Here is a 21018-nt window from a genome sequence, read left to right as displayed (position 1 = left end):
AAATAGAAGAAAGACCCTGGCAGTTAGGTGTATGTGACATGTCATTGTCCACAAGACTTGATGATTTCCAAGGTAATGAGATTTTGGCAGCCATTTTTGTAACGGTTTTCCTTTTTCTTACATTTTCATGAAGTTTATAGTGTTGTTTGTTATTGTTGTTGTTGTTTTGTTTTGCTTATTTTTGAGTCAATTTGCACGGTTTTCTGAGGTTTTGATGAACTCGAAAAATCCAAGATGGCAGCTGTTCAGAATAGGCCATTTTACAGTTGTGTGCTTAGTGACCTGGTCTTGAATTGGAAGCGAGGCTGGGGGTGACCTTGTTTTGATACAAACCTCACCACTTTTCATATGTGAACGCAAACTAGTTAGCATAAGAACAGCATGATCTACATATGAAAAGCAGTGAGGTTTGTATCAAAACAAGGTCACCCCCAGCCTCGCTTCCAATCCAAGGCCGGGTCACTAAGCACACAACTGTAAAATGGCCTATTAAAACAAAAAACTTTTCCATGTTATTTGATGTCCTCATCCTGTTTTGTAGATCTAAAATGAAACAGTACATTGAGTGTATTATTTACACTCAAAGTTGCATTATAGCTTTAATGCTGTTGAAGTGATGACAGTAGTTGAGGTGTTTTTTGGGGGGGGTGGGGGTACGTGCTTTTCACCCCAATGTAGCCTGGCTAAATGGGGTTAATGTTAGTAGTTAATACAAATTAACAACTTGTCGCTAAACATAGTAGTTACAAATACACACAACACAATCTTTGGCAGTAAATGGGACTAAAGACATTGGGTGCTCCCTAGCATAAATGGAGGGTGGCAGTAACACACCCTGCAAATGGAGGCAATAAGGGTGGCAGCGACACACCCTAGTGATAATGAGTAACGCAACAAGGGTGGCAGCGACACACCCTAACAATAACAAGTAAGGCAACAAGGGTGGCAGCAACACACCCTAGCAATGATAAGTAACGTAACAAGGGTGGCAGCGACACACCCTGCAAAGTATGGATGAGCCAGCGAGTGAGGTGCGTCCCCACCCGGGTGTAAGTGAAAGCTAAGGTGGGGCGAGAGCCCCACCCAGCCTGCAACATGCAAGGGAAGTGGCAGGTGTGCACCCAAAATAATACCCCAAATACTGCCAATTACAATATGCAAAAGCAGAGTCCAATAAATATGTTTTACATAAAACCTGTCCCTAAGAGGACGAGGAGGCCAGCCAGCTGGGAACCTTCTGGAGCACGGAAGGTGGAGTTCGTATGTAGAGGGTAAAGCAATTGCTTGACCATCGTCCTAGTGTCTGGATAAGCCAAGGCGGCAGGCCAGCTTCTGCTGCAGTAGTTGCGGCACCGATCCTGAAGCTGTGGGATGAGTAGAGCTCTGTTGGTATTCTGAGACGTTGGAAAATAGTACGGAGGATGGAGGTGACTTTAGCCCTGGTGAGGTAGTTTCCAGACTGGAATACGTAAAGTGGGGAAGTGCTGTTGAAGGAACGCGTGGAGAGGTACTTTTTGAGAGCCCGTACAGCGCAGACAGAACGATGAGATGGTGCGATGAGGAGTGTGCAGCCCTGACGGTAAGGGTCGGTCTTGGATGACTTTAAATGCAGGGTTAGACATCCTCCAGAGTTGAAAGAGACATCGGAGTTGGAGAGATGGACCAGTGGGTTGAATTGGGTCGCAGATGGAGCTGTAAATTCACTAGAAAGGAGAAAACCGTAGAAGGCTAGAGTAAATGCCGACCATAGCATCAACTTGTCGGAAGGGAGAAGGTCAGAAGCCCTAGCTAGCTCCTCTTTAATCTGCCGAAGGAGGGACATGGTAATGGGAAGACGCTGACGGGAAGAGAGGCCCACTGTGCGCTTGATTCCCCGCAAGAGGAGATGAAGAAGTGGTGCTTCCTGGAAGGGGTCTGGCAAGCTGTTCTCAGTGTGAGCGAAACGGATACCTGCCAGGTAGAGCTTGATGGTTTTAAAGCTGACTTGGTCGGCAAGATAGGCAGCAAAGAACCGCAGAGTGTTCTCCGTGGCTGGAAAGCATTGCCATCCCTTGGAGGTGCAGAAGGCAGAGTATCTACGAATTCCTGCTTGGTATGAGCGGCGGGTGGAATTGGCGATCGCCTGGGACTGTAGGAAGGCTAGTCGATGTGCCAGAGGATCAGTGCTGACTTGGGAACAGGAGTTGGTTCCACATCTGCTGTTGGGGCGAGGCGGCGGAACAGCGTGATCTGTAGACGAGATAAGGCATCAGCGATTGAGTTATTAGTGCCAGCAATATGGGTGACAAGGACTGTATAATGGTGGGTAGCTGCATTAAAAAATATAGAGCGGACGAGATGCATGATGAGGGGGTCTCGGGATGTTCCGGAAGCCCAAATATCGACCACTGCCTGGTTGTCACAGTGAAAGAGTATCTTCTTTCCAGACCACTGTTGTCCCCAGAGTAGGCAGGCAATGGCAATGGGGTAAAGCTCCTTCCACTGAATGGATCGGTCCTGGAGTTGGGGTGGCCAGGGTTCGGAAATCCAGTGGCCCATGTAGAAAATACCGTAGCCAAGGGACCCGGAGGCATCCGTAAAGAGTTCCAGATCAGGGGATTTGGTCCAGTGGGGTTCAGGGATGATAGCGCGGCCATTCCAAGTAGGAAGAAACTGGAGCCACCAGGTGATATCGCGACGGGCTTCACGGTTCATGGTGACATGATGATGAGGGAGGCGTGCTGAGGTGGAAAGGTCGATAAGGCGACGGAGAAAAATGCGGCCTGCAGGGATGATACGGCAAGCGAAGTTTAGTTTCCCAATGAGAGACAGAAGTTCTCTTTTGAGACACTTGTTGCGCGAGGACCAGGATTGAAGTTCGCTCAATAATTCCTGGAGTTTATCATCAGGCAGAGAGGTTTCCATGCAGGAAGAGTCGATTGAGATACCCAGAAAGGTCAGAAGTGTGGTGGGACCTTTAAGCTTGTTGGGGGCCAGAGGTATGCCCACGTTAGAGGCCACCTGGATAATGGTCTTGACATTGTTGGCACATACAGGGGAGTTGGCAGGGCCAACCGTGAAGTAGTCGTCCAGGTAACGCATCAAGTCCGTGACCCTGTGATTATTTTTAAGTAGCCACTCGAATGCATCGGCTAGGCGATTAAAGAGGTAGGGAGACGAACGCAGGCCAAAGGGAAGGCGAAGGTCGACATAAAACTTTCCCTGCCAGTGGATACCAAGGAGCTCACGGTCCTCCAAGCGAACTGGGCAGAGCCGAAAGGCACTCTTGATGTCTAGTTTGGCCATAAGCGCGTTTGTCCCGTACCGTGCAACCAGCGTGAGAGCGTGATCGAAAGTGGCGTAGTGCAAGGCAAAGTCGTCTTTGGAGATAAAATCATTGACTGAAGAACCATGAGGAGAAGAGAGGTCCATGATTATTCGCCAGGAACCGTCCTTTTTGGGCACTACCCCGAGGGGGGAACATTGAAGGTTGGGGATGGGGGGTGTGGCAAATGGCCCAGCAGTATGGCCATTAGATACTTCCTTGACCAAGGCAGCTGAGACAGCTTCGGGGTGTAGGCTGGCTGATTTTAGATTAGGTGTGATCCTGGCAGAGCGTGGGCCGGCATAGCCGATGTTGCACCCCCATTGCAGATCGTGAATGAGGCTTGCAGCGAATTGTGCGTCCGGGTGATGTTTAAGTTCAGCAGATAGAGAAACAATGTTGACAGGCGTTGAAGGAGGGTCTAAAGAAGTAGCTGTAGAGTTACACTTGAGGTGCTTTAGGGCACTGGGAACCGGGGTGGCTGCCTCCGCAATTAGGTTTGTTGCAAATGTACTGGAATTGACAGTTGGGGCGGCGACAGACACGGCGGTTGAAGTCGCGACAGATGGCTGGCAGTTGGAGCTGCTGGCTGGGCATAGGCTGGGCTGGGGTGGGGTTAATGGTTTGAGGCAGGTTGGCAGCAGTGGCGGTAGAGGTGGTGGGGTAGGGACGAAAGGACTGGGCAGATTTCGGTCTTAGAGGGCATGCCAGGGTGCGGTGACCGTACATGTGGCAGTGGATACAGTAAGGGAGGGTCTCCTCCTTTAGGATGTCATTGTACAGCTGCTCGTTACCTTTCGCCCAGGGCATGTTTGTGTTTGTGGCAGCCATGAAACGGAAGGCAGTATCGTACATAAGCCAAGCGGCTGACTTAAACTTCCTGCTGTATTTACATATTTGGTCTTGGTATGCGAGGAGGTCTGGGGCGAGGTGGGGGTACAGGGACAGGGTTGAGCGAAGGAAGACGTTCCAGGCCTCGAGCCAAGATGATAAGCCGTCAATACGGCGTTTTCTACGTTGAGAACGGACAAAGGATAATGAGTCGCCATCCTGAGGGTCAAGGCTGAGTGTGAAATTGTTCTGTGATGAGGCATGGGAGGGGTGTGGGTACATGTTATCCGTGAGCAAGTCATTAAAATCGATGTACTCACGTTTGGTAATCTTGGTGCGGATCTTTTCCGGCAGCGGCGGCAATGTGCTCTCGTGTGGAGGCTGCGGGGGAGGTTGGTGGACTGGGACGCCCAGGGAACCTTGAAGAGCCGTTGGGAGGAGACTGGGCACTAGCTGAGGTTGCGATAAGCCGCCATCTTGGAATTCTCCCGACGTGGCATTTGAGGTGTTTGGGAGGGCGTTCGGCGCGTTGAGGCTGGTGGCGGGGCCGCTGTTGAGGACGCTGGCAGGAGAAAGTAGAGGAATATCCTGTGGCAAGCCAGCAACTTGGTCAGAGCGCTGAGGGGCAACCACTTCAGCGATGATCTCACGGAGTTGGAGAAGTTGATCCGGCGAAAATGAGGAGACCGAAGGCATCTGTTGGCGATCTGGAGGCTGTGGTCGCCCAACATCCAAAGGATTTTCGTTCAAGGCGGTTGGAGTTTCCCGTTGAGGTGCGTGCGTGCCTGCCTGTTCGTGTTCGAAAACCCGCTGGGCCAAGCGGGTCTTCGTGCCGGTTGTCACGAGATTACGAGCCGACGCGAGAAGAATCAAAGAATTCCTAGGTAAAGCATTTAGCTCCTGCAGAGACATGGTTTTCGGGTTAAGGCTAACCGGGCAGTTACGGCGTTTGGCTGGTCGAGGAGGCATAATCGTAAAGACAAAATACAGCACTAAGGCAAACTAAACTTGATAAAACTATTGTGCAACGTGTACTCGCAAGGCAAACAATGAGGCACGCAATTCGGACCTAATGGATATAAGCATACCTTGGTATCGATTACATTTACTAACAATGTCCAGTTGTAATGAAGTACTGTTCAGAGACACAAAGATCAGTTTATGTTCTGCTAGGCAGAACAAGGCAGCTATATAATAAGTAATGTCAAGCAAGGTCCCTGTTTGTGCGAGATGAGTGAGGTGTTTTTTTGGGGGGGTGGGGGTACGTGCTTTTCACCCCAATGTAGCCTGGCTAAATGGGGTTAATGTTAGTAGTTAATACAAAATTATGCTTATTGAAATTGAAATGTTTGTTGTATTTATCATTTTTCTTTAGCTTGGAGGTATTGTAACTCCAAATGATGGAAAATGTCATCTGGATAGTAATGGAAATTACGTGAAGTCCAATGATCTGGTATGATAATTTATATTAAATATCATTTCTAGATCTGGAGAAGATTGAAATGAGTTGAGAAAGTTCTTTCAATTGAAGTAATATTACTGAGACCAAAGAAAGCTTACATGAAAAAAAAGTCTGTTGAGACACTTGTGCAAAACTACAAAAATTTACTATTTTGACATATTAAGAAAACATTGTATTGGTTAATGTTTCGTATTGTATAAATTGTCAATTAAAAGCATTTCAAACAAATTTTAAGTTTCGGTTGACTTTATAAATTTTTGACGCCACCCGCATTGAAAGTAAAGTTCTAAGCTTCTGACTCTGCTTTGGTCTTGTTCTCTACCAGAGTCGAAAGCTTAGAATTTTACTTTCAATACGGTGTAGCGTATTGCACATCCCTACACAATTAACTATTCCGCTAAATTAAATTTTAAGTTATTTTTCATGTGCCTTCAAAATTTTGAGAAATCTTGAACGGAACCTAGCTGAAACTAATTTGAAATTTAACATCCAGACAAGCAATGCAGTCTGGCTTCAGTTGAACATTAGCCAGTGCATTCTCCATCCCACATGGATATATTTTTTCTCTGCTGCTTCTAAGTGAAAGATGTCATTTATTAAAGTCCCATATTTTGTTTATTACAGGATTATCCATCTCTTGCACAGCTACATGAAAAACTACAGGAAAGCAATGTTTTGCCAATATTTGCAGTCACACAGGAACACACCAATCTTTATTCGGTAATTATTGAGAGGCTTTATATAATATTGGATCTTCTACTGTCAATCAACATATTACTGCCCTTTTCAAAAACATGCCAACTCCGAAGTTCAAAACTCAACCAACCATTAAGCCTTTCACTGCCGTTAATCACTGCAGTGGACCTCTTAGAAAACAAAAACGTTTGGGTCAAAAGGTCAAGACATGTTTGTGCTCTGTGATTAGCAGGTTTCGATCCACTGTGTTGGTGTCTGGGTTTTTGTGGTCAGTCAGTTGTTGCCGTAATTATCATTGACGGCAGTAAAACACTTAATTCGTTAGTTGGGGTTGAAGTTCAGAGTCCATATGTTATTGAAAGGCGCTGTAACATTTTTCATGTTGAAGAAATTTGAAAGACAAGGATAAAACTTACTGTATTCTTCAAACGGTACATTCCATTTACAAACTGACTACTGGTCTGGCTGGTTTTGACAAATGAAAAGCGCCCTCTGAATCAGCAAAACAAAGAAACAAATTATTGAAAATTGATGATAATGATGATGACACTTGTGTAAGATCCTACTGTGATCCAAGGAATTAACCTGGTTAACAGCTCATAACCATTATTTGAAGTTTATCAGTGTGGTTAAAATAAACAGGAGCTGAATTCACCCTTTTGCCTTTACCCTTTAACTTCTAATATCAAAGAACAAATTCTCCTATCTTGTCCCCATACCTTTGTTATTAAAAGCACTGTGGAGAAGTTATTAGAATATCAATAAAAACTCACCATGGGTGATCATATGCTTAATTCTCATGACCTCAGTTGTTGAATAAGCATGATATTACAAGGAGAAATTTCATGCCAATCACTGTTAGGGCTTAAAGAGTTAACCTGAGACAGTTAATCAGGATCAGGGCAGTGGATATGTTTTTCCTTGGTGTGTAATATGATGCTTGATTTTCTATCTTACAGAGTGTGAGTTCCATGTGGAGTGACCTGGGCGCGGTGACGGGAACACTTGCTGGTGACTCTGGGAATGTCGTGGACTTGATCAAAAACAAATATGAGGTGAGAATTACAAACCTGTGCTGGTAAATCACGTTGCAATTAATATATTGTTAGAGACAATAATGAAATGCCATAAGGTTTCCAGCAATTATCGAATGGTGGCACATGGATTGCAGTTAATGTATTGAGATACCAGTTGTTGTGGTTCATGTGATCACAGTTTGAAATATTCTCATAGAAGAGAAACTTCATACCTCTGGAAATATTAGTGACTGAAAACAGTTATGGTAAAACCTTATTTATTGCTTTTCCCCAGCAAATTGTGTCTACAGTCAGTTTGGTGTACAAAGAGCCAGAGACAATCTCAGTTTCGGTCAAAGCTGATTGTGGGTAAGTGGATAGGAGTTAGTCAAAACATTATTTGGCAGAATATCATCAGTTTTTACATGGTTATCCTTGAAGGCACATGTACGTATCTTGATCTCCCACTTTTTTACTAGGGCTAACGCTCAGTGGGAAATTCATGGGTTCACTTTAGCACTTTAACATACACTGCAGAGTTATTCTCTGATCCATTATTTGTGTCATTAATTAGTGCTAGTGGCACAACATTGATTGATTGATTGATTGATTGATTGATCAATTGATTGATTGATTGAAGGCTATTGCAAACCATACACTGCTGAACAGTCTCCTTTTCTGTGAAACAGAGGCACACTGAGATAAAACACTGGTGAAAGATCGCATTGGTTAATTGCAGCTTAAGATTAGTTTTTATTGAACATGCTTTTTACATCTTGTTCTAATCCCACTCTGGTAATTTCATGTGCTCTCTCTGTTGAGGTTCAACATTCAACCTTTACCAAAAGGGGCTGTTTTTTAGTGTACTTTGAACCATCTTGTCAATCATGGTTATTAAGGGTGCATTTGATTGACCCTATTCCAGAAGGGTCTTGACAATCTGCGAGCCAACGAGCCAGCGAGCCATGCGAGGCAGATGTGCGAGGCACTCAGGTTAGCCTAAAAAACACTCCGGTTAGCCTGAAAAGCACTCCGGTTAGCCTAAATAGCACTCAGGTTAGCTTAAATAGCTCCCCGGTTAGCTCAATGGTTAGCATTTATGTTGGGGGTTGTTTATACCTTGCACGCCTCGCATGTTTGGGTCACATGGCTCGCATGGCTCGCACATTTGGCTCGCATGCCTTGCACGCTTTGCTCGCATGGCTCGCACGTTTGGCTCGCTGGCTCGCTGGCTCGCACATTGGCCACACTCATTCCAGAATAGCAATACATACAACAATGACAAGAAATCCCTCATAAAAGGTTTTAGGAGTTACTGGAGCACAAGATGGCTCTTACTCTTATGTGTCAGCGATAGTTTAGAGAATTGGCCTCCCAAATTTCTTAAAAAGAGAAATTTAGCAGCTATTCCACTTATTCTTATTCCGGAAAAAGGTCATTCGAACGCAACCTAATATTATTTTGTAATTACACTAGGAAAGCAAACACCTTGAATGTATCAGCAACCTTTCTGATGATAGAATTTTTTTTTGATAGTCAGTAGTTAATTTATTGAACAAACTGAACATGTTACAAAGTAAGTTATTGTGCACGTAGAAAAAGTGTTGCAACATAGACATCAGATAATGATCCTGCCTTACCATGCCTACATGGGTATAAAGCTAGGGCGAGGGTAACGTAATCACATCAAGCTATTTGTCTATTTTAAACTGAACAACGAGTTTGGATATAAATTCAGAGGTGGCTACTTTCTTTTGCATTGTTTTGCATGCGTAATGGTACTGCTTTGGATATGTAACAGAAGAAGATGCAAATCCTTTGTTTGTTTATTAGAAAGGCTAGTGGTTGGGGTTGGTAAATTGAGAAAAACCTGTAGTGGGGTAAGACTGACATACCTAAAGCTAAGACTGTCACGTTCCAGAACAGTTTTTACTCAAGAGCCTCAAGAGCATTTAACACACTTCCAGACTTCTTGAGGGACAATACAAAATCTATAGATGTATTTAAAACTAATTTGAGGGCATACTACCTAGATTTGACTTTAAATGGGTACGATCCCGCAGTACCTCAAACGTTTAAAAGTGTCTGCATAAAATGTCATCAAAGCAGATCATTACCTGTAGTATTAGTTAAAATGTGTTGTTAATTAGTTGTCAATACTTAATTATTATGATGTGATTTCATTTATACAAGGAGTCTCGTTATTGGAACATATCGTTCTGTGAGTTCTCTCCTGTCAGAGGTTTCTTCATTTTGTTTTTTTCTCCTCTGGCAAAGTTTATAAATAAAAATAAATAAAAATAAAACATTAGTATGGTGTAAGTTATTAAACCATTGAAGGTATTCAACACATAATTTTTGGAAGGACTGACATTTAAGGAATGCATGTTCAATAGAGTCGTTCTAGCCGCACATAACACACTTCACACAATCTTTCTGATGATAGAATGTTGATGTTACATTTAATTGATTGATATTTTCAGACCGAATGCAGTTAGTAGTCAGAACCAAAAGTGCTCAAATGTGAAAAAGGGAGAAGAGGTATGGCATTTAAATTAAGTATAAAGAGTCCATGGACTATGGAAATTGGTTCGTTATATCGAGCTTCTGTTCCATACATTTTAAAGGGCCAGACTGGGGAATGTTATTGGTTTTAACCAAGGACATTGTTCCACTGTTCGAGTAAACAAGTCAGGATTTTTTCTTTCATGAGAAACGGTGGCCTGGGCACACTTGCATTAAATACTTGCGTACACTTGCATTAATAATGTATTCAATAAGTCTTTGTGGCGCAATGTATTTTGGGAGACTTGTGATTAAATGTGAGTTGTAGCCATGTGCTTGTACAGAAACTCACCCTGGACATCCAGCTTTTGTCCAGCCAACGCTGACAACACTAAGAAGACAAGTCAGCCCATGCATCCGGTTTTCTCTTGGCCAACAAAACATCCATCCCATTACCCAGTTTACACTTGGCCAAACTGTAGCAAAACAAAACTACATACTCTTTCTCCATTCCCCATTTCTGTTTCTCGGGCATCACACCCTATTGATTTGTGTCAATTTTTATGTTCTGTGTGATAACTTAAACTATCTCAGGCCTACTTTTGTCAAAAAGGGCCGTCTTGAAACTCGAAAGAGGGACTACGTATTGGCCCTCAGAAGCAAATTTGTCAGTAGAAAAGGGCTACCCTCCCCCCCCCTCCCTCCCCAACATTTTGTTCTTTTTGCGTGATGGTTTGTCAGCACTCATTTATATACCTAAGTGGAGAAGGACAATTAGAATCACGTTTTATTTCGGCAAACGGTAGAAATGACCACGTGACTATGTTTATCCCATATTTGCTGCTCGCTGTTTTCAGTTTCTCAGAAAAATTGAGTAGTTTTGCGTTAGCATCCAAGGCCAGTTCTAATTATTTTGCACTATTCTCATCTGTGTACTAATTTTGTCAAAAAGCATAAAGGCAAATCTCATGTTTGCCGTTTGCCGTAAACGTTAAATCCTCTAATGTGGAGGATGTAATGTTTAAAAAACGATCAGGAGTGTTTTATCAGTTTTAGACCCAATAAAACACGTGCTTCGAGTTTTTTGAAGGGCTTCAAAAACATTCTTGGAAAAGCGTGTGTCAAGGGAGTTCATAATAATGGTGCTTTTGTGAACGTTGGAAATTAGCATACTAATAAGGAGGAGGTTTTATCGGGTTTTAAAACCAGGTCAATGGCCTTATGAATCATTAATGAGTTTTTGAAATAGAAAGGAATGTGATACAGAACCCATGTAATGAGCCATTAATCACTGAATACTCCAACATGCTAGCCACTACACACCAGCACCTATACTCGTTACACCATACATAACCGTGGATATTTTTGTCCCCACAGGTCAGTTTTGAGGTGTCTGTGAAATTAGAAGAGTGTCCTAAAACAGATGCGCAGAAAGAGACGAGGTTGGTACTCTTTATACGTGCATCCTTAAATTGATTGATTTTTAATTTAACTTTAGTGTACATATTCAAGTCGTGTTTGTGTTTGCTATAGACCTTGTTCCAAATGGCTACCACTTTAATATTCTTTTGTTCATATTAAAATAAGCCCTTCTTGCTTCGTTCTCAAGCCCAAAAATGAAAAGAATAATTTACCATGAACGAGGCAAGAAGGGCTAGTTTGAATGCAAACAAGAACTTGTTAAAATTGTAGCCATCTTGGAATAAGGTTTATGTTTTGTACAGGGTAAAGAGTCATTTTTGTGTGGTCTCTGCTCATTGGTCTGCTTTTCCGACGCATAACATCCCACTCAAACAGTTTACTTCATTGAGAATGATTTATTATTCAGTGAATGACACAGGCATACTCGCAAAAAGGAAATCTGAGTGCTCCTATCAGGAGTCGAACCCAAGACCTTCCAAATACTAGTTCGGATGCTCTACCACTGAACTACAAGAGACTCGTGGGAGCTAAAGGCCGTTAAACTAGGTTCATTGGGCAAACATCCTGCATACTGCTAGGATTTGAGTGTCAATCTGTGGTATATGCGCAAGGGAAAGAATGTGATGGTATATTTTAAGCCTGGTGAATAAATGATTATTTCGTTGTTTGTAGCTTCATAGTTCGTGTTCCTGGCTTTGGTGCTGTGGAGTTAGAACTGAACTACATCTGTCAGTGTGAGTGCGAGCAACCCAGTATGAAGGTACGTATTATGTTAGCCGTGCTAAGCTCCCTGTATTAAGGTGGCTGGGACTGGTTTCCATCAGTTTGCAGCACTTATGTCTATCACTTGATATAACGATAACGGTATCAAAAGCATGCCTTAACATTTGTGAACAAGTTATGATCATTTTCTTGGCATTACCATAGGAACAGCATAACCTGTTAAAAACACCCCTAATTTTACCTTTAAGTGGTCATAACTAAAAAACGAGCTCGGTGAGCCCCAATTTTTATTATGAAACTGTAATCAGCATGACTTTGTTTAGATACATTTTTTTGCAAAGTTTAAAAAAATTCTACCAGAGGGGGCTCAGAGCCATCTTAAAGGAAACCTCCACTCCGACAACAAATTGACGGTGAATAGTCGGAAATAGTGCCTAAATTCTAAATTTTACTTTAAATAGCATAAATGACATTCAAGTGTGCTAAGAATGAGATATGATTATCGCCTGTTTTGGATTTTAAATTTCCCGGGCGCCGCCATTTTAGATTTTATGACGTCATATGGTTGCCGCTATTGTTAGTAAGCAGAAGTTTTTTTGTATTAAACAATTGAGCAACCGTTTTACGTCGTGAAATCTAAGATGGCGGCGCCCGGGAAATTTAAAATGAAAAGTAGACGATAATCAAATTCTGTTTTGTCCGACACAGAAATATTATTTCCATGTTTTCCAACGAAATTTGAATTTAGATTGTATTTTCAACAATTTAACGTTAATTTATTTCAAGAGTAGAGGTTTCCTTTAAGTTTTCGGTCGAATGTTTGCATTGCCACTTCTATGTGACTTTATGAACAGTTTGGATGAGGGATCAGTCCTGATTCCAGGAATGATTTCCAAATCCTACCTGAAGTGCGAAATTACTTAACTGTTTGCTTGTTACTCATTGCAGGAATATAACAGCAGCAAATGTTCTGAAGGAAATGGGACTCTCGCCTGTGGATTGTGTGAATGCAACAAAGGAAGGTGAGCAAGCCAGTTGATCCTGTGTTACACTACGACCAGTCCCCTATCTTTCTCACGGATGGCAAAGCGAATGATCCACGCGAGGAGGTAATCCTCGATATCGTCGCGTTTCCTCGCAGGAAGCAATTTTCGCGCGCGGTCGCGTGGTTCGTTCGCTTTACTACGACTAAGTAAAATAAAGGAACTGCTCTTGGTCAAATCCTGTACCTTAAGGACGGTGCCTACTATTGTTACTGCGCATACGTTCTGCGCATCTTGTGATACTCGGGTTTCCTATGGGTGGTGCCTACTAATACAGGGATATTTTTGCGTGGTTTAAAACTATGCGGAGAAAGCAGAACTTAGCAAGTGCTCTTAGTATCCAAAAAGAAAATTGGGGGTAACCATGCATTTTTCAGAGATAATAAAGCTTAAATTTGGAAGAAAATGCCATACATTGCTTTGTATTTTACCGTTTTCAGAATAATTGTTGCTTAATTATCTCTAAAAAATGCGTGGTTACCCCCATTTTTCTTTTTGGATTCCAATAACCCTTGCTAAGACCTGCTTTTCCCGCATAGTCATAAACCAAACAAAAATACTTCGGTATTAGTAGGCACCGTCCTTAAGTGTTGTTCCTAGCTGTTATGTTAGGTTTTAAATCCTCAATCCTGAATCAATGGAGAACTTTCTTGTACACAAGCCGATACTAATAAGTTCACCTTCTTTCTGAAACACAGCATACAAACCCGGTCTTATTGAGTCAATAATTAACAATTATTCGCCGAAGGCGAAGTAAATATTGGTGAATATTCCCCGAGACGAAGTCGAGGGGAATATTCACCAATATTTACTGAGCCTGAGGCGAATAATTGTTTTAGTATAATTACTCAGGTGATTATCAGAGAAATACAAGTACCGTCCGAAAAAACTCGATTTTGTTTGTTTGTTTCAAATCGTCACGCGTCATTGAACAGAGACGCGCAGTCTGCCGATCACATGCTCAATCGAAATCACATGCGCAATCGATAAACTGCACACGGCCTCAAGCAGAATGTCAATATTCTTTAACTGCCGCTTCATTGAGACGAAGCACTGACGTTTACCAAAATAGATGGAGATGAACCAGGCTGTTTAGTGTAAAACTCGAGCCGGGATCACAAGTGTTAGCGATAGCATTTTATTGCACAATTTCTTGTTGACATGATGGCTTCGCCGGTTAACGGACATTTATAAATTGCCCTCGGAGATAAGCTGCTTCAAGTACACGGTTGTCACAAATGAAAATATTTTGTTGTGAGGCGGTGACTTTAGATGGTGGTCGAGAGCCGCTCGAACCGACAACAAACTAGTTTTCAGATTATAAAAACTGTTTTCTTTTCTCGCCACTGAAACGTAAAACTTAAAGAGACATTTATTCATCTTGTTACTTCCATGCTTTCAAATTCTGTCTTAAACTCGTTTTGTTTGTGAAATCATTCTGTTAATAAAGAAAATCTTGCTCGAATTTAACTCAATTTGTTGTCTTCATTTTAAGTCATCGAGATCGACAACATGCAATTTACAAGGTTTTTTTTATTATTACAATTAGCAAACTTTTCATCTCTTTCCTTCGAAAAGTATCACCTCGGACTTAGCTGCATCTTTACTGCCTTTCGGAATTGCATTTTCTTTCATCCTATTTACTTCTTTTTCCGAAATGTCAACAAATAGCTAAGCGGCCATTTTGAAAGTTAGTGCCCCCGCTATAATCACCTCGCGCAAGGTGATTATAGCAGGATATGACGCAATCCTCGACCAATCAGATCAACAGAATCTCTATAATCACCTGAGTAATTATACTAAGTCCTGTTATCAGGAGCATACAACTGTTTACTTCATTGGATATCTGTTTGGATGGCCTTATTTGCCTCAGGAATTCATTTTAAGTCGTAAATAAAATCAGCTCAAAATTTCGTAACGCTGGAAAACTAATTCTTCTCGTTTTCGAAGGGGCAAATATGTCGTTGAAAATGCGAAAAAAGGTCACTATTATTTTCGTAAAACCAACATCAGCTAGTAAATCCCGGCGGGAAATAAAATCCCGTTTCCTAAAACCTTCTACAACTAAATTTTCGGCTAAGGCATCCGGACAAATCAATCTGTACTAGCTTACACAAATATGTCTTTTAAAGGGCACAAAACGAATTGGGATCACAGGAAATTTTCTCGTTTGGTATTCCTGTGTTATTTGATAAAACTTAATTGTCAATAATGGATCAATCTCTCATTTTTTTGAACAGATATGGAGAAATCTGCCAATGTGACACACCATTTGACAAGTCAAAGGGTCAGGCCAAATGCAAGAGGTGTGTTTAGTTTATTTTTCCCTGTGTCACGTGCATGCCAGGTTCCGTGAAGGACATTTTCTCCTGTTAGTTGTTCAGTGTGCTACGGCACAACTCGTTTTCAGTTTTAACAACTGACAATTCCTGGAAAGGTTTGAAACTATTTCAGCCTGTGCCGGCACGAAGTTTTACATGGCATTATCATTGATTTTATTTGTATGCATTTGTTTGAATAACAGAAGGTAAAAACAGGTTAAAATTAGAACTATTGAAATAGGCATTTAGCCTGGTACACCTTAAACGCCAATTCCCTTGTACTCTATTCATCATATCTCATGTGGAATTTATTGTCTGTTCCTACGAGTGTCAGATTGATGTGAGGCAATATGGCGCCGAAAAGTGCTGAAATTAATTTATGTAAAAAAAAAAACGCTTTGAAAGCCGACGTCTTTAAAACTTTTCTTCATTTCTTACACTTTTTCCCCCTTATAAAACAAAATTGTAAATATTCTATCAAGCAAACATAGGAAGGGAATGGCTAAAGGAAAGAAATCTTTATCCATACAACAGCGTGCACATTTAGTACGCTTTTAGAAAACAAGAAATTCATTCCCTTTTCAATCGTTTCAATCAGTTTTGTATGAGTGTCGAAAGAATGTGTCAAAAGTAATTTCCCTTTTGCTTTAGTTTTGCTTTACTACGCTCTGTGATTGGTTCAGTAGCAAATTCGCGCCACTTTCTCAGCCAATAACAAACAAGACCAAACCCTATCGTGCCTCGCTCGCACGCATTTTTCCGCGCTTGGCGTCGGTTCCATGCATTTGCCTGATTGGTGTATTGCGCTGTTTATCTCTCTTCTGATTGGTTAGAGTAATTACTTTGGTTTTGATTTTACGACACTCGATTGAAAACTGCTTTAAAATGCATTGTATTGTGTACATTCAATCTTGATTGTCATTTACTCGCCCTACAGTTCCAACTCATCAGATGAGCTGCTTTGCAGCGGAAGAGGGGAGTGTGCTTGTGGAAAGTGCGTGTGCAGAGTGGTAAGTATTACTCGTTGAATGTTGTATTAATTCGAAAGGTATAACTTTGATTGACCGCACATCAAAGCTCTCCAAATTGTGAGTTGTTGGTTCTTGAAAGAACATGCCTAGCCCGTGTTCAAGCCCTCTATGGTTCTGAATGCTTTCATTCGACAAATTTATTTTTGTTTTTCACGTTACCAATGTTCCACCAATAGCATACATAGCTCCACTGTTCACTATATATAAACCACAGGCAATCCACAATTCCTTGATTCGCTCTGACGAAGGGCTAACGCTTGAAACATCATCACTCGAATCTCTTCACAGTGGCCAATTTACCTTTAGTTATCAACTCTGTTGATAAACCAAACATTCCTTTGCAATCCCCGCCGACGCAGCACAACAGTCTCTTTAGAAACTAACCCCCCTCCAGATAAGGTTTGGGTAACCTTTGTTTCGCTCTTGATTTTTTTTTGTGTGTGTGTTCGACGTAGTAAGAACGCATTCCTAATTGCGTTTGGAGTCGTGATCGTATGGGACAATATCGATCTTGGGACGCATATCTGGCATCCCCAACAGATTTTGCAGGGGCGGATGACATCATCACCAACTTGACAAAGGCCTGGTGACATCGATTGCACGCCCTAATTATTACTAGTTATTAGTATTCTTTTTATCCCGCTTGGGAGCCTGTAGCCTACACGCAAATGTCTCCTATAAATAGATAAATAAATAGGAATTTCAGTGGAATCCACGGAGTGGCTCTTCTCTCCACTGTTTCCAGGTCGAATTGGAATTTGGAAATGTTGGTTTTTGTGGAGGGAGGAAAACCGGAGTACCCGGAGAAAAACCCTCGGAGCAGGGACGAGAACCAACAACATACTTAACCCACATATGACGCCGAGTCCGGGAATCGAACCCGGGCCACATTGGTGGGAGGCGAGTGCTCTCACCACTGCGCCATCCCTGCTCCTATTTCCTTCCTAGACTATCATCTATATTTATGATACATTTAATTTTTGTTTAGTCTGACAGAAGTGTTTGCATTTTAGGAACAGGGACAGCGATTTTATGGAACACTGTGTGAATGTAATGACTTCTCTTGTCCTGAATATCAAGGCGAGCTGTGTGGAGGTAAGGAACCCACACGTGTGAAGCACAAAATGTGACTTCATTTATAAGTTGATTTTTTTTAATTACATGTTGGTTCGAGTAGTTTCAAGTAATGATTCTGGCCAATCACAACAGACGCAAACAGCGTTTTTGTTACCAGTAAAACTCCACCTGACGTCTCGCATTACACGGAGCCATTAGAACCCAGAGAAACTTTAAGAGAAACGAAAATAAGCGAGCGTGACATTTGCTGCGTTTCAGGTCCTGATCATGGTGTTTGCCGTTGCCGTAAATGTCAGTGCAAAGACAAATTTTATGGTGACGTGTGCGACCAGAAGAACTGTACGTACTTCCCGCCCGAGACGCAGTGCAAGAAAGATGCAAATTCTGTAAGTTTTACAAGTTTTATTGTTATTCTGGCCCCAGTTGTTCAAAAGGCGGATTATCGAACGGATAAAGTCAACTTTGCAAAGACCTGCGATGGTTGTTGTTGCCGACAGCGTATATTCTCATATGTCCGAACAGTATCCCAGGCAGTACCGGCGGCTGTGTCGCAGGTAGTTCGGCGGCATATCAGAACCAGGCTTAAGTCGCGTTCCAGCGGATAAAATGTAATGTTTGGAGTACATTTTATCAGCTAGATGACGATTTATCCACTGGATAGCGTTATTCGGTCTTTGAATAACTGGGGCCTGGTCCAATAATCTGAAATTACTGTTGTAAACTTGTTTTAAATGTTTCCTTTGTAGGAAATGTGTGGAGGTTCAAAGAGAGGGCAGTGTGTCGGGGATGATGTAAACTGCTTTAAGTGCAAGTGTAACAGTGAATATGATGGCGCATACTGCGAGAAGTGTCCAGTAAGTCAGTTCCTCACTGTTTTTTTCAGATGTTCCGCCGTTTTTTGTTCATCCCTCACTTTCTCAGGAGAATGATTGCCTAAAAGAACTTCTGGACCTGGCTGTTGTCAGGCAAAAGTTTTGCTTCGCACTTCGATCGCGTCAAATGTGATTCGGGCCCGAAAAAAATGACATCGCAGTAATTTAACTCTGTAATCACAACACGCCATACATTTTATTCTGGCAAGCGAATTAAAGTGGCCTAAAAGTCGAACAGAGATGGCGATGATGTTAATGATAATGTTGTTATTGTTGTTGATGATGATGATGATGATGATGATGTATCAATAACGCTTTAGCAGTGCTTAGGGCCGATAACCTTATCCAGCAGATGAGTCTCTCCTTGGTTATTTAAGGTGAGCTTTCTTTGTAGTACTGCGAGGATGGCATGTGCAAACGGAATGAGGACTGTGCGCTGTGTTCAACGTTTCAAGGAAAGTCTTTAGACGAATGTAAAAAGGAAAAGAGATGTGAAGAAAGCGTTCTGGAAGTTCAAATCGTGGATGATATCAAAACGAAGACAGGTAAAAATATTAAATGAATTCAGTTTTCACTAATGTCTTGTCTAAAGATGCTTGCTCTCGCTGAAACTATTCCCTGATATTTTTATTGTGATAATACCCGACATAGTCTCTACCAGCCCTCGAACAGACTCTAGCGGGGAAGAGGGCGGAAAAAAATCGGCCAGTGAAGCAAGCAGACTTCCCCTCCCCTCCCTGTCTCTCCAAACCGTCGTGTTTGAGACATTAAGGTGTGTCTTTTCACTTGCTAGGTTTCTAGTTTCCTGAGGTCTCCTTATACCTGACAGACTCAGTTTTGCTGGGCATACAATTCGTAAAAATCGCGCACAGGAGGTTGCTAACATATTCGCGTGTAAAGTTTTCGCGATATCCGACGATTCACTTACAAAACTGCAGAAAAAGTGCAAAGTTTGCAGTTTAAACATTAGAGGTTAGAGGTCCAATAACGAGCTGGAATAAGCGACTAACTGGGGCTGGATACGTTATCGCTGACACTACATTTGTATAACGGAAAGCAAAGAAGTCATATTCTTATTCTTTCTTAATGTTTGTGTGGATTGAATTCGCGGGTTTAGTTCTGGGAAACCCGTTCGAAAAAAAACAAACAAGCAAAAAACAACAACAGCAAAATGAAAGTAAACTGACCCGCAAGGCGCCAGGGTATGTGATAACCCGTATGATTTTGTTGTACCGTTTAGATGAAGGACTGTATCGCTGCGAGGCAATTGACAACGAGGACAGTTGCACCTACTACTTTACCACCCAAACGGAGGAAAACAGCAAAAATTTTGTGCTGTTTGTTCAGAAAGATAAAGGTAACTGTTCGAGTTCTTCTTTTTTGTTACTTTGTTAATCATTCAAGGGTAAAAAGACGTGATAAATTAAGCTTACTATGTTTGTTTGTTCAGAAAGGTAGAGCGGTTTTCAACTGAGTGTCGTAAACCATAAACGAATTAATTACTCTGGCCAATCATAACAGACACAAACAGCGCAATGAACCAATCAGAATTCAAAGTAAATACATGTGACAGGCGCCAAGCGCGGGAAAACGCATGTGAGCGAGGCACGATTGGTTTTGGTTTTGCATCTTATTGGTTGAGAAAGTGGCGCGAGTTTTGTCAACCAATCACAGAGCGCAAGAAAACGAAACCAAAGCCAACACGCAATTACTTTCGACACTCAATTGAAAACCGCTCTAAAGGTAATTGTCCGAGTTTTTTTCTTGTTACTTTGCTAACCAGACGAGCGTAAAAAGACGTGATAAATTAAGCTTACTATTATGTGAAAAGTGGCAAAGCCACGGAGGTATACTACTGATGTCATAACTGTTGTATTCGAAAACGGAATTTTTTTCCCTTCTTTCTCACTTAAATTGTTTGAAATAGGCTATATTTTGAACTGTAAATTGATACAAAATTTAACCTTGAATTAATCAGTTTTGAAGTGCTTCATACTGATTTATTGTACCTGTTCATCTCTTTGCTACAGTGAGTTGTCCAAAGGAAGCGCCCATCCTGTACATTGTTCTGGGAGTTGTTGGTGGAATTTTAGTCCTCGGTCTTATCATCTTACTGCTCGTTAAAGCTTTTGTCACCATGGTGGTAAGCTGGATTTCGCCTTTGTAATTTGGTTTTTCGCCGTGATTTCATAACTCTGTCTTGTTTTAAGTTGTCTTTCCTGGCCGGCTCACTCGGACTTAAGGCCGCCTGGAAACACATATGAACTAGCAACAAGCTAAAACTGTTTCCGTTTGATTGTAGGATCGCATTGAATACCAAAAGTTCGAGAGAGAACGGATGCACTCCAGATGGACTAAAGTAAGCTTGTTTGATGGTTATACTATTAACTAACAAATAAAGAAGTTCGACACGATTACTAGAAAAGGTCAAAGAAGACACTGCACATAAAACAACTGCTTGGAGTCACTTGTGTATAGAGCGGTTTTCAGTGGTCTTCAATGTAGTGTCATGAAATCAAAACCAAAGTAATTAGTCTGGGGCCGGTTTTTCGAAAGCCGGTTAACTCTAATTTACGATTAAAAGTTAACCGAGGTTTTCATATTTCTCGTTTTAAGTGGCTTTGACTGAAAGCTTACTTGAGATAATGTTACAGAAAAATCTAAGTCAATCTAAGGGTCAAAAATGTTTTGGAAGAATCTTTATTGGTTAGTCAG

General features: G+C 41.8%; 2 protein-coding genes across 2 annotated transcripts in view; one reads left to right on the top strand and one right to left on the bottom strand.

Moving 5' to 3' along the window:
- LOC146459423 (integrin beta-1-like) overlaps positions 1–21018 on the top strand; it is a 34940-nt gene that overhangs the window by 11182 nt on the left and 2740 nt on the right. The window contains exons 11-27 of the mRNA XM_085089579.1: positions 5511–5588; positions 6222–6317; positions 7253–7348; positions 7605–7678; positions 9793–9850; positions 11192–11256; positions 11909–11996; positions 12908–12981; positions 15243–15308; positions 16261–16333; positions 17368–17449; positions 17690–17817; positions 18178–18285; positions 18698–18848; positions 19544–19660; positions 20334–20446; positions 20606–20662. Coding sequence (XP_084945705.1) covers positions 5511–5588; positions 6222–6317; positions 7253–7348; positions 7605–7678; positions 9793–9850; positions 11192–11256; positions 11909–11996; positions 12908–12981; positions 15243–15308; positions 16261–16333; positions 17368–17449; positions 17690–17817; positions 18178–18285; positions 18698–18848; positions 19544–19660; positions 20334–20446; positions 20606–20662 — 1524 coding nt within the window. The remainder of the gene's footprint in view (positions 1–5510; positions 5589–6221; positions 6318–7252; positions 7349–7604; positions 7679–9792; positions 9851–11191; positions 11257–11908; positions 11997–12907; positions 12982–15242; positions 15309–16260; positions 16334–17367; positions 17450–17689; positions 17818–18177; positions 18286–18697; positions 18849–19543; positions 19661–20333; positions 20447–20605; positions 20663–21018) is intronic.
- On the bottom strand, positions 761–5062 carry LOC146459424 (uncharacterized). The gene is made up of 2 exons (XM_085089472.1): positions 4456–5062; positions 761–2229 (listed from the first exon to the last, which is right to left on the bottom strand). Exons 1-2 carry the CDS (start codon positions 5045–5047, stop codon positions 1202–1204), a joined length of 1620 nt encoding a protein of 539 aa, XP_084945598.1. The 5' UTR covers positions 5048–5062; the 3' UTR covers positions 761–1201.

Source organism: Pavona decussata, unplaced genomic scaffold, assembly GCF_977016875.1.
Source record: "Pavona decussata unplaced genomic scaffold, jaPavDecu1.1 SCAFFOLD_219, whole genome shotgun sequence".
Lineage (NCBI taxonomy): Eukaryota > Metazoa > Cnidaria > Anthozoa > Scleractinia > Agariciidae > Pavona > Pavona decussata.
Note: the sequence above shows the minus strand (reverse complement) of the source record. Positions and strands in the feature narration are given on the sequence as shown.

Bases quoted from the DNA above. Each gene is read 5' to 3' on its own strand.
- LOC146459424 (XM_085089472.1), bottom strand. From the start codon at position 5,047: ATGTCTCTGCAGGAGCTAAATGCTTTACCTAGGAATTCTTTGATTCTT. The intron at 2,230-4,455 runs GTGAGTACATCG...TCTCGTCTACAG, and splicing joins CCGCACCAAGATTACCAAAC to ATCACGCTGTTCCGCCGCCT.